General features: G+C 39.5%; 2 protein-coding genes and 1 pseudogene across 3 annotated transcripts; 1 reads left to right on the forward strand and 2 right to left on the reverse strand.

Annotated features, from left to right (window-relative positions):
- The first annotated feature begins 306 nt into the window (after nt 1-306).
- On the forward strand, nt 307-1,836 carry LOC125210723 (protein RICE SALT SENSITIVE 3-like). The gene is made up of 7 exons (XM_048110303.2): nt 307-531; nt 626-661; nt 743-865; nt 936-1,041; nt 1,126-1,167; nt 1,237-1,293; nt 1,377-1,836. The coding sequence occupies exons 1-7, from the start codon at nt 395-397 to the stop codon at nt 1,677-1,679; spliced, it is 804 nt and encodes a 267-aa protein (XP_047966260.1). The 5' UTR covers nt 307-394; the 3' UTR covers nt 1,680-1,836.
- A 417-nt stretch (nt 1,837-2,253) lies between these two features.
- LOC125210722 (uncharacterized) lies at nt 2,254-4,909 on the reverse strand. Its single transcript, XM_048110301.2, has 7 exons — nt 4,717-4,909; nt 4,575-4,646; nt 4,341-4,517; nt 3,862-4,032; nt 3,536-3,748; nt 3,369-3,457; nt 2,254-3,167 (listed from the first exon to the last, which is right to left on the reverse strand). Exons 1-7 carry the CDS (start codon nt 4,793-4,795, stop codon nt 2,496-2,498), a joined length of 1,473 nt encoding a protein of 490 aa, XP_047966258.1. The 5' UTR covers nt 4,796-4,909; the 3' UTR covers nt 2,254-2,495.
- A 4,639-nt stretch (nt 4,910-9,548) lies between these two features.
- LOC125214432 (putative alpha,alpha-trehalose-phosphate synthase [UDP-forming] 9) lies at nt 9,549-14,987 on the reverse strand (annotated as a pseudogene). The gene is made up of 3 exons (XR_016137125.1): nt 14,815-14,987; nt 10,373-12,455; nt 9,549-10,282 (listed from the first exon to the last, which is right to left on the reverse strand). The product of XR_016137125.1 is annotated as a putative alpha,alpha-trehalose-phosphate synthase [UDP-forming] 9 (transcript).
- Nucleotides 14,988-15,929: the final 942 nt, after the last annotated feature.

The raw sequence follows: 15,929 nt of genomic DNA on the forward strand, positions 1-15,929 counted from the left end.
AGTTGATGAATTTAGAGGAATTATAGTAGTAAAATTATATTCTTATCAGGAATGAGGCCATGAAAGAAAAGCCTGAGAAGATGAATCGAGTAGAGTAGGAGTTCCTTGATAGAAAGTTATTGTTGTCCTGGGAAGAGATATGTTGGCGAATCTAGAGCAAATATTGTACTCCTTCAACAAATAATTAAGCAGTTATTCGAAATTACAGCGGTAAAAGGACTAGCTAGCTAGGTAAGTGTTCTTAATTGTTTTATCATAATTGTTGGTTAATTCGAGAGAGACATTGCCCTATATAAAGGGAGTAAAGAAATGTTGGGATTTACTACTTGTTTTGCAAATTGGTTCGAGGCACTGTAGCTACTTCTTTCATCGAGAGAGAGAGAGAGAGACTAGAATGGAAGAACAGCTCAACTCTCTAGCTGTAACTCATCTTCTCCAACACACTCTGAGGAGTCTTTGTATACATGAGAATTCCCAATGGGTTTATGCTGTGTTTTGGAGGATTCTTCCTAGAAATTATCCACCTCCTAAGTTACTACACTCCCTCTACAACTTAATTAATTATGTTTAACCTACCTATGTATGCATTTGACATATATAGTATTATGTTTGGATTTGATGATAGGTGGGATGACAGGTCAAGAGGGGTGAGGAAGAACTGGTAATTAATTTAGGTCAGCTGTACGTGTATAAAATAATCAATCAAGGAGTGTTGATTATTGATTTTAATTTGTTGGATTAGGATATTGGTTTGGGAAGATGGTTTTTGCAATTTTGCAGCTTGTGGTGGTGAGATGAAGGAAATTGGGCTGCAGCCTGACATCTTCTTCAAAATGTCACATGAAATCTACAATTATGGTGAAGGGTATGTTTCTACACACATATATATACACTAGCTTAATTATAAACTAATACAGTAAATAAATAATTTTCAGTTTGATTGGGAAAGTGGCGGCTGATCACAGTCACAAGTGGATCCACAGAGAACCAAATGATCAAGAAATCAACTTCCTATCTGCATGGCACAACTCAGCTGATTCTGTGAGTACTACTTATTATGGTTTTTTAACATATAAGTACTACTATTACTTACTCCATATATTATGGTTGGAAACAAATTAACAGCATCCTAGGACTTGGGAAGCTCAGTTCCGGTCCGGTATTAAGGTACAATGAATGAATTAAACATATTATGATTATTCAAAATATTAATTAGGAATCAATTAATTGTTGCAGACCATTGCTTTGATTGCTGTAAGAGAAGGTGTCATTCAATTAGGAGCTGTCCACAAGGTTCTGTTCTATATATATAAAGGATAAATCTTTCTATTCCCTTCTCTCTCTGGAATTAATTGATGAAGGTATAATAAGTGCAGGTTGTTGAGGACTTGAGCTATGTAGTGCTGCTGAGAAAGAAGCTGATCTATATCGAAAGCATACCGGGGGTTTTGTTGCCGCATCCATCGTCTTCATCATCTTCGTCACCATATGCTAGTGTGCCTCCAGAAATGTGGCACTATCAAAACAATTTGCTGAATCATGAATACTACGATCCCCGAATAACCCCATCGATGAGCAGCCTCGAAGCCCTCCTCTCGAAGCTGCCATCCGTGGAGGCCAAGGAGGAGAATGAGGCCGGAGAGAGTAGTATGCCACCGCCCTATTACACTAATAACTAGTAACACTCACTATTCATGTGTTTTGATGATGTCCAATTAATTCTATGTTTGTTTCATTGATATTATATTGTACTACTTGTTGCTAGCTATATAGGCTTTTAATTCTAGGCTTCTTTATATCATCTTCTTCGGTCAATAATGGCAAATTAAAACGTCATCATTCAATCCATTTCATCTCATGTATACTCTGCGATAGTTGTTGGCTACCTATAACCTATTGGGGGCTCTCAGCAACTACAATAAGTGCATATACACCTGCTGCTCATTTTTGGGGTTTCTTTTCTTTTGAGTAAGATTCATTAAGTCATATTAGTATGTTTCTATTACAGCAGTTGCTTCAAAATGCGTTCTTGCTTCTCTTTGCTACTCTTTGTATAATTACCCCCTCTCTCTCATAATAATCCAAGAATATGGAGAAAACAGATCTGAAATATCCAACAACATGAGGTAATAGGTCTTTAGACATTCTTGCACAAAATAATTTTGTTTCTGACAACCCCCCCAACAACTTGACTAATTAACAGAGCTTTTTTAACTAGAGCTGAGAACTTTCTTCCATGTGGTAGCTGCATAATTCAATAAATAAAGTATATATTTAGTTACTGACAAGAAAATTTGAACAACTTCCACCCATTTTCACAGGGCTGTTGAAGTTGTATTTTAAAGAGAAATAGCAAACTTTGCACTATTCTACTTGAATAACATATTCCACTCTCAAAGATGTACTTATACTGTAATCTGGCATCCAGCTATACCCCATACTCCTCAATTGAATATATTGATCAAACCAAATCAGTAGCTCTGTATGCATACTGATCAACGCCCGAGTCGAGACCGAATGTTCTGATGATCGTAGAGAGGAACACCATGATCTAGGGGCTTGATCACCATAGTTTCTCTCCTTCTATCTTGCTCTTGTACTGCTCCAAAAACTATCTCATTAGTCGTCTCAGGGCTTTGCTCGTAGTGGGTCTGAGCAGGTGGTGCGTGATACTGATGATGATGATGATGATGCTGTTTCTTTGTTTGCTGCTGCTGCTGCTGCTTCTGAAGGTCACCTTCCCAGCCAGAATAGAAGGCGCGGCTTTGCCTAAGCTGCTGCATTTTCTCAGAGTCATTCGTCATGAAGGCATACGTCTTCTTAGGAGTAGGAGCTCTGGTTTCAATAAATGGAGGCTCGTCTTCATGTGGTATAACATAGCTCTCCTGCACGGGCCAAGCATTTGAGTACTTGAGCTGCTGTTGGTACGGATGCTGCGTCTGATATTGAGGGTTTGGCTTTTTCTTCTTGAACATGGGAAATACTCCTCCCAGAATATCAGCAGCAGATTCCCCAGTTTGTGCCACAAGCCTCCCCAAAGACCCCAGAAAACTTTCTTCTTGCCTTTCTTGCTCATCTTCAGATTGAATCAGTGGTGGCCTCATCGTCGATTTTAATGGCTTCTGATAATGACGTTCGGATAACCTCCCATTCATGGCTTCCCGATTCTTTAAGAGAAAATAACATCACATGGTTATCAAATATGGAACAACTGTTAACCAAGCCATAAATCAATGCAGAGAAAAGATCGACAATCACATCTTTTCTTCTTTCTACATATTGCAACAATCCTCACCACAAGAATAATTAGATAGTACTACTATTTTCTCCGAGATGAAGTGAGATGCAGAAAGTGGATGACGACTCACATTTTCAGAAGATACGATCAAACCAACCCTGTGTTGAAGCAAAGCCAGCATGTAACCAAAGAAGCCAGCTGCTACAAGAACTGCAATGCCTGCCAAAAAATGATACAAGAGTTTTATTATATGTGCGAACTCAACGTAACTAGATAAGCATACTATTGCAGATTTACCCAAGGGGAAGCCACTTCCATACTGATAAGCACAATCATCAAAATTGAGCTGAATCTCCCTAATTGCCTTGTTTCCACGATCTATTACAAGGAGGGAGCAGCTGCTTCCAAGATACACCACATCAAAATCATTTGAAAACTTTGCATCCTCACTTGCTCCATCCACATGTCCACCTCCACGAACCCGTTTGCCCCCTGCAATTGTTGTGACCCCTGGAAAACAAAATCAAGAAACAATCAAGAATGATGGCAGTGATTTATAAAAACATGAAACGACTAAATAACACATCTAAATCCTTTGAGTTGAAACTCTCATCTCAAATCACCTGTATCACTTATCTTCCGGATGGCCATATTGTCCGTGTCAGCAATGTAAATATTTCCTTTGTCATCAACGGTAAGCCCCTTGGGATGATTCATTCTTGATTCCCTCAGTCTCCCATCCACATGTCCGTAGTAGCCATCTCCCGACCCTGAAACCAGCCTTGGCCTGCTATCTGGAATTTTCAAAGCAATCCATAAAATCGAAAGTGCTAACAAGAGTATGGAAATCAAGGGCATATAGTTGTGGTTATGCAATTCAAGAGTCACAGCCCAATAACACTGTTCATTTTCCAAATCACAAAAATCAAAGCTGATTTTTTGAAAAAACACAAAATCAGAATCACAGTAGTTGTCAAACACTACTAAAACAATGGAAAGTGCTAACAAGAGTAGCTCCCATGGAAAGCAAGGGCATATAGTTAATTCAACAATCACAACTCAACAACACTTCTGAGAAAGTAGAAAAATAAACGGAACTTACACAATGACAAGGATGAAGCGATCTTGTAGAGATTACTATTGGCTGAATCCAAAATAAGGAGGTCGCCATCTGGCAAGACTTGAAGCGTGTAGGGCTCAATTCCAAGCTTGCTGCCGTCAAAAACCGTCTCCACATGGTAGCCGCCCTCGAATTTCATCATCGGACGTCCCGAAACAGCTGCAGCATAAACAGTTAAACAATGTTGAGGGGAAGGAAAAGGAATCCAATCCTTACCAGTTTTAGTTGTGGCCTTGAGCGATAGAATCCACTTCGAAAATGTGTTGGACAAAACTCCATTAAGAATTCCTGTAGAATGAATATAAATAATTAAACACTAACAAATTGAGAGAAAACTCATACTCCAGTACACACTTACTAGCAGGCGAAGAAGCAGCAGAAACGCCGGCGAAGAGGAGAACAAGAGTGAAAAGCAGGACACCAACATTTTTCCCCATCGCATTGCCTGAAAATCAAAACCTTAGCAAAGAAAAAACAAAGTTTTTGTTGACGGAAAAGGGAAGGCTGATGTAAAAGCGATGGGATTTTTTGAGTGATTAAGTGAGTGAGAGATGAAATGAAAGAGACAAATGAGAGAGAAAGAAGGGAGACGGTTGTTAGGGCCCACTGCTCTGCTGTTGCTGCTTCTCAAATTAAAATTAAAATTAAAATTAAACTCTCCTTAATACTGTATTACTATTAATTAATTTTCAAAAAATAAACAGATTGAGATTCCTATTGTTTTTTATGTAAATCTTTTTATTCTATGGTCTTCTCTATGAATTTAAATAAAATCTTAGTAGGAGTACTAAATTGATGTACGTGTGAAACAATACTTGAATTAGGTATATCTGTTTCACACATTGTTGGACAACTCCGGCTTTGTTACCTGAATTTGATGCATTTTTTGTTAACGATGGTATAGAGTAAGTACATCGCGTGTATGGATCTTATTTTCTTTTTTCCAGTTATAGATATGAAACTGTCAAAACATGGCATCCAAGCAATCATGAACTAGGAGAATAAATTTGTACTCCACAGAAACATCAGCTCACTGTCACGCATAATTTAGGTTTTGAAAATGTATTGAGAATTTTAAACACGAATGAGGCATTCATGTATGTAATAGATTGTCAAAATTAATCAATGGTGGGTGACTAAATCAGATGGAGATGGCCTATAATGGGTAATTTAGCGTAATCAATTATCATGGCCTAATAGCATCTCCAATGGTCGGCTAGCGACCGGCTAGTCGATTCGCGGCGCTGGCCGATCGGCTAGCCGATCCATTGGAGCAGGCGAGCGGCTAACCGGCGAGCCGACCGGCGTGGGCTGGCCGATTGGTGGGCGCTGGCCGCCATTGTGGCGGCCCGATCGGTCAGCGCCGAATATTATTATTATTTTTTTTTTTTTTAAAAACCTATATAAACGCGATTTTAGTTTCATTTTCATTTGCACCACTTGTTTTAACGAATTTTCTCTCTCTCTAACTTTCTGTACAAGAGCATCATCGAGCGATGAGTAACGCGGGTGGTAGCGGTGGTGGTAATGGTGGGGATGCTGAGGAGTACGAACGGAGGATGAACGAGGCTATGAATGCCTACATGAACCGCGAGATGGAGCGGTACATGCGTAGGGTGGAACAGCAGGCGATACCTCGCCCTCCACGGGTTATCCACCGCCGAGCAGTGATTGATCGAGATCACGCCGCTGCACATTAGCGGCTGTACGACGACTACTTTTCAGAGAACCCGCGGTTTCCCGCCAACATGTTCCGGCGGCGTTTTAGAATGCGCAGGGAGTTGTTTATGCGCATCGTTGGCGCATTAGAGCGTCGATATCTGTGTTTCCGCTTCAGGCACGATGCGGTTGGCAGACCCGGCCACACCCCTATTCAAAAGTGCACGGCGGCAATCAGGCAGTTGGCCTACGGAGGCGCGGCAGACATGTGGGATGAGTACCTCCACATCGGTGAGTCGACAGCCCTGGAATGTCTGAAGAATTTCTGTGGGGGCGTGATAAACGTTTTCGGTGAGCAGTACCTTCGAAGCCCGACTCCCGAAGATTGTCAGAATTTGATGCAGATGCACGGGGAGAAGCATGGGTTCCCCGGGATGTTAGGCAGCATAGATTGTATGCATTGGGAGTGGAAGAACTGTTCGACTGCCTGAAAGGGGGCCTACACGACTGGCTAAAAGTCAAAGAATCCCACGTTGATCCTCGAGGCCGTAGCTGATTACCGGCTGTGGATCTGGCATGCGTATTTTGGGGTAGCCGGGTCGAACAACGACCTCAACGTCCTGAATGAAGGGGTTGGCAGCGGAAGCGCATTCATAAATCAATTACATAATAATCAGATCTATTTAGCGGATTATTTAGACAAATTCTATTCGCGTAATCATCTCACGTATCATGCTCATAACTCAAATAATCACATGCTTTAAATTAAATGAAACCTAAAACATGCTGTTCTAAGGTTTAGCCATTATACCTTGATGATTCTCCAAAGAATCGAAGATAGCTAGCGCCTTCTCCTCGTGAAGATCTTTAGTACAAAACCACGGATCTTCTGACTGGTTCCCGGACTTGTGAACTGATATCAGGGTGGGCTGATCTCACCAGCACACTAGGACTTAAATAGAGAAGACAGAAATCCTTTCCCACGGAGGGAGAAGAATTCGACCACTACAAGAAGTAGTAGGGGCCGAAAATTTTAGATAAAATTAAGTCTATTTTCTGTCTCCTTTATTCTCCTATTTATAATAAGTCACATATTGGGCCCAGACAGGGATCTATGGAAGGCTTTGGATATGGGCTCCTCCAATTAGCTTTTTACTAATTAAATTAAACCCAATTTAATATAAGCTTAAAATTGGAATATTACGAGCAGCCACTACAGAAGTAATACTGCACTCCCCATCCAAATCCGAAATTACAAGTACTTCGGGTTTCCAATACTTTATATTTATTTCTCGCACTTCAGATAGAAACATCCATTAATTAATTATTGTCTGCTATGGACTTAATTAATTAATATCTTATTTATTCCAAGAGAGGACTCAGCAAGAAAATCTTATTTATTATTCATAGAGTAATTAAACTCCAACTAGCTAGGTTCCGAATAATAAAACCTTATTTCAAGCTTCTCTTGAGGATGTTATCAAACGAGACTCACCTCGCGCACGATTCAACATAATAGCAATCCTAGCACCGCTAGATACTAATCACCACTACCCAATATACCAGGCTTATTGGGTTGCGAAAAACCCGCACCATTTGGTAAGTCAAAGTAGTGCATAATCAATACCGTATGCTCAATGCTAACGTACATTGATTGAGAAATAATTTACGAGACCTCGTCTTTCAGTAGATAGCATAAAGACTGTCTCGCTGTTAGATCCATTCAGTGCTATACCACACCAACGTCATCTTATTTCAGTAAGGCTTAGAAATAATCGGACTGACATTGCAACCTTTCATGATAGGTAGTCTAAGCCTATCTAGGTTGTGAAATAATTCTTTTTCTTTGTTTAGAACTGACCGTGTTACCTTAAAGTGGACGACGCCCACAACCGGTCTACTAAAACAAAGACTTAGACTTTGTTAAATTACTTATACATTTAAATATGCAATAAACAACCATTAAATGTAAAATATAACAACATTATGACAAAAATAATATGTTTATTCATTTGGAAAATAAAATAAGAGTTTTAACAGTATTCAATCACTCGAAAGGTGATTTCTAGTATACAAACTCTAACACTGAACTCGTCTCCCCTCTTCAACGAGAAGTGCCAGGGCGTCGGTCCAGCCGTCTCATTTGTGGCCAACGGCAACCGGCATGATATGGGCTATTACTTGGCGGATGGGATATACCCTCGGTGGCCGGTCTTTGTGAAGACGATCAGGCAAACAAGTGATGAAAGGAAGGCCTACTTTGCGGAATGACAGGAGTCGGCAAGCAAGGACGTGGAGCGCGCATTTGGTGTGCTCCAGTCTCGATGGGCGGCAATTAAGGGTCCAACGCGTTTGTGGGATGTCGGATGCGTTTCCCAGATAATGTACGCCTGCATTATCCTGCACAACATGATCGTCGAAGACGAAGGCGTACTACTGACTAGTTGGGCCAATGACGATGAAGCCGGTCCAAGCCACGGAACGGCCACCCCTAGTGTACGACGTGGGGTACCTCTCGATGAAGTCAGCCGCCTCAAGGAATTTGTCAACATGCGCCAAGTGGATGCTCATATTCAACTCCAAAAGGATATAATTGAAGAGTTGTGGGCACGGAGGATTGCACGGCGATAGTTTTTTTTCTTTATTATGTACCTTTTTAAATGTAATTTTTTTTTTATCTATGTACCTTTTTAAATGCAATTAATGAATTTTCCCGTATATGTCTCGTAAATTTAATTCCGTAATTTAATCGTAATTTTAATTCCGTAAATGTAGTATATTTTGAATTATTTTTTTTGCGGCTGGCCTAAATCTTATGTGGCAGGTGGATTTTTAGTGCTGCTGACATGGCAGGGAGAGAGAGTGGCTGGTCTAAATCTGATGTGGCAGGTGGATTTTTAGTGCTGCTGACGTGGTAGGGAGATAGAGTGGCTGACCTAATAGCATTGGAGATGCTCTAACGTTATTTAATCTTCACCATTATATGGTGGGAAATGACATACTTGAGGCCCCCAACCAAAGTTATATAGATAGTGACAACATAATATTAAAGGCAAGTGGGCCTACAACACCTTGGCCCACATCTCTCTGGGTCATCAAGATATAGGCTTTATCCATTTATGCTGGCAGTTCGCCTGTTTATTGGGGTTAAGCTAAACAAAATCAAGAATGAGTATATGATCTAACTACGTACTAATCCTATAAAATAAAATGACACAATCTAGTGTCGATGTTTTGGATTTGTTATATGAGAATGATGTTTGATTAATGTGTCTTTTTCTTTCTTACAAGTATATTGTAATTGAACAAGGATCTACTACTCATAAATATCCACTATAAAGATACCGTGTAACTACATGCATGCAAATCATCTCTAGATACATATATATGTCGCAGAAAACCTAAACATAGAGAAGTACTAATTTGTGATTTTGGAAATTATAATCCTTCAATTTGTAATGCCACAAACTAACCAACAATGTCCATCCATACTACAATAACCAATCAGAATGCAATCTTTGAGGAACTATGTCAACAAAAACGATCTTAACAATCAACCTTAAGAAGGACCAGTTTCAATTCCAACTGTCATCTAAGCAATGAAGAGCAACCATTATCAACATCTGCAGAACTACAATATGCTCTTCTACACTACTCAAGTATTTCACATTCCACAACAAGATTTAACACTACGTTTCCACACCCTATTCTAGTTTCTATGGTCACAAGTCCTAAAGCAAAAATATACAAGACCTACCTTCGGCTTTTGTCAGAAAACGCTATCGAACGCAACCTTGAACTGGCCGCTACGCTGAGGCTTCGGGTTAGAAGCCATGGCAAGACCTCCAAGCATTCTCACAACATCCGCAGTGTCATCAAGATAGTATTTATCCTTGCTCGGCTTTTGCCCAACTGTGCAAGCGAATATCTCTGGAACAGCAGTGCAGGAAGAATTAGAGACGGCATTTGCTATGCTCTCGAACATATCTTCATCCGATCTATCATCCCCAATACACATAACAAGATCTGGTGCCTCGCCATTAGTGGCCAACATAGAGAGCACCTTCTAATGAACTAGAAGTTCCTTGGCCTGGCAAGAACCGAAGTCAGGGTCAGCGTCCCTGTGATGCCAGACCAATGCGCTCTCTTTAACTTCCATAGAGGATCCCTCAGTTGCTTCCATGTAATGTTTCATAATGGGTTCGACAATTTCTTTCCAATCGAGATCAGCAGCTAATGACTCTCATTCCGAGGTTTTGTTCCACCTGAAAAACAAAGGAAATGAGAATGTTGAGTTGCATCAAAACACACTAAAATCCAACAAAAAAGTACATCAACAAGATTCTGTTCAATACCTTAGATAATACCCATGTTAAGCAGCCAGTCCCAAATTTTCACATGGAGCAAGCCACTCACTCAGTGGATCCCTTCCTCTGCCACTAGCTATGAATACTGTGTTATTAGAATCATTACTCAAAGCATTGAGCATATCCACCAATTTGGGACTGGGGGATTTAACCATGGAGGATTGAGATACAACAATACCATCGTAGTCCAGAAATATTGCTCTTCTGTGAGTCCTTTTATAGGATGAAACAATGCAATCGACTGACAGCTTCCTAAAACTTGGAGAAAGTGATACAACTCTGAAACCCAATCCCAAGCCGATTCCCCAACAGCGTTTGTTGTAGTGATTCTTGCAAGCTCTCTCTAAGTCCTGCATGAAGCTGCGAGCCCAATAGGCTATATCGTGAGGGCTAACATATCGATAGTGTTTTTCGGGCCGCAATTGCTTTTCTGCATCAGGCATGGTGATTGCCATATTCATGGCCTCAGCAACAGCATCAATATCCCATGGATTAACCCTAATAGCTCCACTTAACGAGGGTGAGCAACCAATGAACTCCGATACCACAAGCGTGCCAGTCCGGGGAGATTCTGGTTTTGTACCCGTAACTTGATCCATAATGGAAGAGCCCTGCCGGCAAACTACATATTTATAAGGGACCAAGTTCATCCCATCCCTTACTGCATTAACAATGCAACACTCGGCTACAGCATAGTAGGCGGTCTTCTCATAGCAAGGAGCAGGCCGATCAATCAGAATCACAGGTACATAGTCCCAGCAACCATATATCTCATTAATTCTTTTAGCAGCCACGTATGTTTCCTTTTTTACTTCCTGGACGTCATTCCCAGAGCTCCTCGCAGGATTAACTATCTGAACCAACACTAGTTTACCTTGCAACTCTCGATGCTGTAGCAAGAGTTGTTCAAATGCTAGCAACTTTAGACTGATGCCTTTGAATATATCCATGTCATCAACTCCAAGAATCACTTTCTTGCCATTGAATTGTTCTTGTAATTCTTTGACTTTATTGCACGTAGATCGCAGATTCAACACAGATTCCAGTCTTCCCATGTGAATACCCACTGGGAGGATTTTAATGTAGACTGTTCGCCCAAAGTAATCCAGACCAATGTGCCCCCTCTTGGATTCATAGTCGAGGCCTAGCATTCTGCTGCAACAAGACAGGAAATGCCGAGCATAGTCAAATGTGTGGAAACCTATTAAATCAGCATTTAGTAGTCCTTTCAGAATTTCATCTCTAACAGTCAAAGTTCTGTAGATCTCCGACGAAGGAAATGGGCTATGAAGAAAAAAGCCTAGCTTGACACGGTTATAGCGCTTCCTTAAAAATGTAGGCAGCACCATGAGATGGTAATCATGAATCCAGATGAAATCATCTTCTGGATTGGCTATTTCCATGACCTTATCAGTAAAAATCTTATTTGCAGACACATAGGCTTGCCACAGTTGTCAGTCAAATCGATCTCCGTGATCCGGGCACATAGGCAGCATGTAATGGAAAAGAGGCCAGAGCTGTTGCTTACAAAAACCGTAATAGAATTTTTTCTGGACATCAGGAGGAAGAAAAGTGGGTACACAATTGAATTCATCTAGAAGTCTCTGTGCAATTTCTTCCTGATCGTTGGCTTCTATTTCAATCTTTTAGAGATCCCACATATATAACTTCAGTCTCAGGCAAAAACCCATCCTTCATTTGTAAATATAGTGAATCTTCATCCCAACTAAATCTCCATCTACCAGCCTCACTATCCTTTTGAGCTATCAACGGCAACATGTTTGTCACAATAATTTTCCGCTCACGGGAAACAGATGATGGTGTATCTGAGTCAACATCACAGCCCCCATTTCCATCACATATAATTCCAGGAATAGTCATCACCTTTGCAAGGCTTCTAGGAGTTGGAGGAACATCCAACAGTTCTCCAGAAGCCAAATCAAAGAAATTTCCACATGATCTTGATGCCATGGCAAGAAGTCCTTCCAGATAGTCTTCAAGAACTTATTCCTCAGAAAGTGCGACTCCAGAAGTCAATGAAAAAGCTGCCAGTACTTTCGTCTCCACAAGCCTATATCACAAAACAGAGCATGTTAGAGACTAAGTGTAAGCAGTACCACTTCTGCAATTTGGTTAACATATGCTCTCTGGCACTCACTTTGTAAGACATATGTTGCACAATAAAAATATTAATAGAATCATAGAGAAAAGTGAGATTTCGAGAATGCTCCACTAAGCTCTCCACAGACGAAATATGTACCCCAGGCTGTATCACAGCATTCCAATTCATCTATTAACAATGACAATCTAGCACAAAATCTAGTGAAGCAGCCTATTGCACATGAAAGACAAAAAACATAATGATGAACCAAGATTTAGAGGAAAGCATAAAACACAGTAGTGGAGGCTGGTGAAACATTAAAATGCCACTTGCATCAAGTTAAAATCCAAATTAAATATTGCTGGCTGATCAGAGCATGCCCAGGAAACAAAAATATGGTATTCAAATCAAGATGTTGATGTTGTGGTCCTTGTGGATGATAAAGTAGACAAGAACTGATTGTAAATATATAGCACACAGGACATAGATACATCTTCATATCATATTCAGCAACATAGAAGTCAAACAGAAGTTTATAGCTAGATTATAATACTCCCTCCATCCCAACTAAGTTGAGGCATTTCTTTTGGGCACGGAGATTAAGAAATTGTGTTAAATGAGAATAAAATAAAATAGGAGTGAGAATAATGTAGAAGAGATAAGAGAGAGTAAAGTAGGAGAGGAGGGAATAGAGTAAGAGTGATTAGATGCTTTGTTTTTTGCCCAAAAAAAATTACTCAACTTAGTTGGGACGGAGGGAGTACATGATTTCAATATGAGTGCAAAGTTACACCAATAATCTCTCTGAATTTTTTGAACTGAGTCAATTCAATATCAGCCACTAAAAACCATATTAAATTTCAAAATCAGCATACAAACCATAGACATGAGCATCAAAACCTTCTTAGTGCTAGACTATCACACTGCAGTTATTTACCATAAGTATTTGAAATGGCCATTCTATCTTTGCAACCATCAGTCATTCTTGAAAATTGGTACATATCAGTGGAAATGACAAGGATTATGTACTTGTAATGCTAGATATATTTAACAACCCAAGTATTACCTCATATGGAACAAACTTAATAAGATATCAACTGGTTTACTGCATGCACTCACAATCTGATCCCGACAGGTTAAAGATCCTAGGATAACCAAACTCGCTTGCTTGATTACAAACTATATCATGTGGCATATACTTTAATGATATTTCAGTATACAGATGCGATTGATCTGAAATAATTACAATTATATCGTTATTAACATATTCACATATTAGTTTTAATGAACTATATGATTCCTGAAAACAAAAACAAGAACAATTTTCAACACCTAAACGATATATACGCATCAGCCTTGAAGCACAATCTCTATATTAGATATTCTTAGCAAAAGCCAATAATCGCATCAAAATTTAGGTGCACCACACAAATGATATTAGTTGCAGATGACTGAACTGCAGAAGTTATAACAGCTGCAAAATATGCTCAAACCTCATATAGAGATTTTTAGCTGCGGATAAAAAACTCAAAGCCAAATGGCAGTCCGTAATGCAATATTTTCAAGAAAAAACGCCCAAGCAACGAATCGTAAGAGCCTTCAACAATGCAGCTATTCCTTATGATACATGACTGGAGCCAAAGATTTAAGCTTTTCAAACATAACTAAGTAGGGTGTTGTTCGGATATAGATCCACGCAAGTTTCCAAAGAAGAACATTTAAAGAAAGATAGAGATAGATGGACAGATAAGAACATATGCAATGCAAATATGCTTGTACAGAATGAATAACTGCTAAATTCATAATAGTAACAATTTGAATGCCTTAAAATAAACTTGATTGAAGGTCTTAAAAATGACTCTCATGCGATAAGAGGTGCTAGAACAAGAGTCATATAAGGTACTCAAAGCATTGAGTTGCTAAAAATTCCACACAAACACTCCAAAAAATTAGATTCATTCATCTTAATAACTATTACTACAAGTCCAGCATAAAAAAATAAAAATAATAATAATAAATAAATAAAAAAGATGTCTTCCTTTTGAGACTCAGAACTCAACTCCTTTAAAATGGAGATTAAACTCAAAATCACATCACAAAATATATTAAGTTTTGAAAACTCGAATGCTATGAGTACAAGATTAAGAAACGCAAATCAAAAGACAAAACACACCAAACTCTAACTTTTCATGCAGTAAATTAAAAGCAGGAAAAGCAGGAAAAAAATGGTTCCACAACGCAATTAATTCACAGCAATCCAAGGGTCAAAGCCAGTAGAAAGAAAAGCAAAAAAAAATGGAAAAAGGAAAGAAGACGCGGAATCGCTTACGGTGAGATCGCAATAAGCAGTCCAAGTCAGCAACGATTAGCCTTCCGCTGACAGTGGTTGGAGAGGATGAGGCACCGAACAAAATAGATGCAGAGAACAAATTGAGAAATTAGAATTTGACCAGATGGATATAGTTTTCGAGATTAGAGAGAGAAAAATGGATAAGAGTATCTCCAATGGGGGCAGAGATGTCCCTTGCTCTTTTCGATGGACTTCCCAAAAACACCACATGTCATGTAAGGACATTTTACAGCACTGTCACGTTATAAGGACTTCCCACTGCACAGAGGTGGACATCCCACAGACTTTCCGCAATTAAAAGAATTCATAAATTCACCAAATTAAACAATTTACGGAACTAAAATTTAGACACGAATGCGGGAAAAATGCAATGATTTTTTTTTTTTTAAAAAAACATACATATGCGTTGAATCTATATAGTTTGCGACGAGCCGTATATTTAGAGTTTGCAACGAGCCGTATATTTAAAGTTTGCAACGAGCCGTATATTTAAAGTTTGCAACGAGCCGTATATATAGAGTTTCTAAAAAATAAAAATTAAAAATCGCATCGGACCTCCGTCCGCCGTCGCGACAGACGTCCCGGGAATGGCGCGGATCTCCCGTGTCCGCTACGGACATCCGCGTCCGTCCCCGCGGCGCCTTACGTCCGTCCTCGCCGCGCCTTATGGCGGACGGCAGGCACGCCAGTCCAACGCCCGCCAGAACGTCCGCTGCGGGAGATGCTCTAAAGATAATAAGTGCAGCAAGATGAAGAAAATGTACAACTTCCAATTGTTAAGGTACAACTGGCTCAAGTGTCTACAAAAAATAACTTAAAATGTTAATGCCGTGGAAAATGTCGCAAAAAGGAGTGGATAAAGATGAGAAGTTTCTCTATTTCCTTATTTACCCCTTCTTCCTCATTGTATTACATCCATTATTTTATTTATTTTCTTTATTAAATTTTCTTTATTTAAAACAAATTTATTACTAACATTTTTAATCTCTTATAATTTATTTTCTTTTCTCCGTACCTTTTCATATTTTCAATAAAAATATATCTCCAATATGGGTCCTATTTTAATGCTTATAGGACCCTAATCCAAAATCAAG

Source organism: Salvia hispanica, chromosome 3 (genome assembly GCF_029641045.1).
Source record: "Salvia hispanica isolate PSC_SH4W2 chromosome 3, Shi_PSC_v1, whole genome shotgun sequence".
In the NCBI taxonomy this organism is placed as follows: Eukaryota; Viridiplantae; Streptophyta; class Magnoliopsida; order Lamiales; family Lamiaceae; genus Salvia; species Salvia hispanica.

Coding starts and splice junctions, on each gene's coding strand:
- LOC125210723 (XM_048110303.2), top strand. CDS start 395: ATGGAAGAACAGCTCAACTCTCTAGCTGTAACTCATCTTCTCCAACAC. Junction 532..625: donor AGAAATTATCCACCTCCTAA/GTTACTACACTC, acceptor ATTTGATGATAG/GTGGGATGACAGGTCAAGAG. Junction 1,168..1,236: donor AGTTCCGGTCCGGTATTAAG/GTACAATGAATG, acceptor TAATTGTTGCAG/ACCATTGCTTTGATTGCTGT.
- LOC125210722 (XM_048110301.2), bottom strand. CDS start 4,795: ATGGGGAAAAATGTTGGTGTCCTGCTTTTCACTCTTGTTCTCCTCTTC. Junction 4,518..4,574: donor CAAGGCCACAACTAAAACTG/GTAAGGATTGGA, acceptor TTTATGCTGCAG/CTGTTTCGGGACGTCCGATG. Junction 3,458..3,535: donor TGGAAGTGGCTTCCCCTTGG/GTAAATCTGCAA, acceptor ATTTTTTGGCAG/GCATTGCAGTTCTTGTAGCA.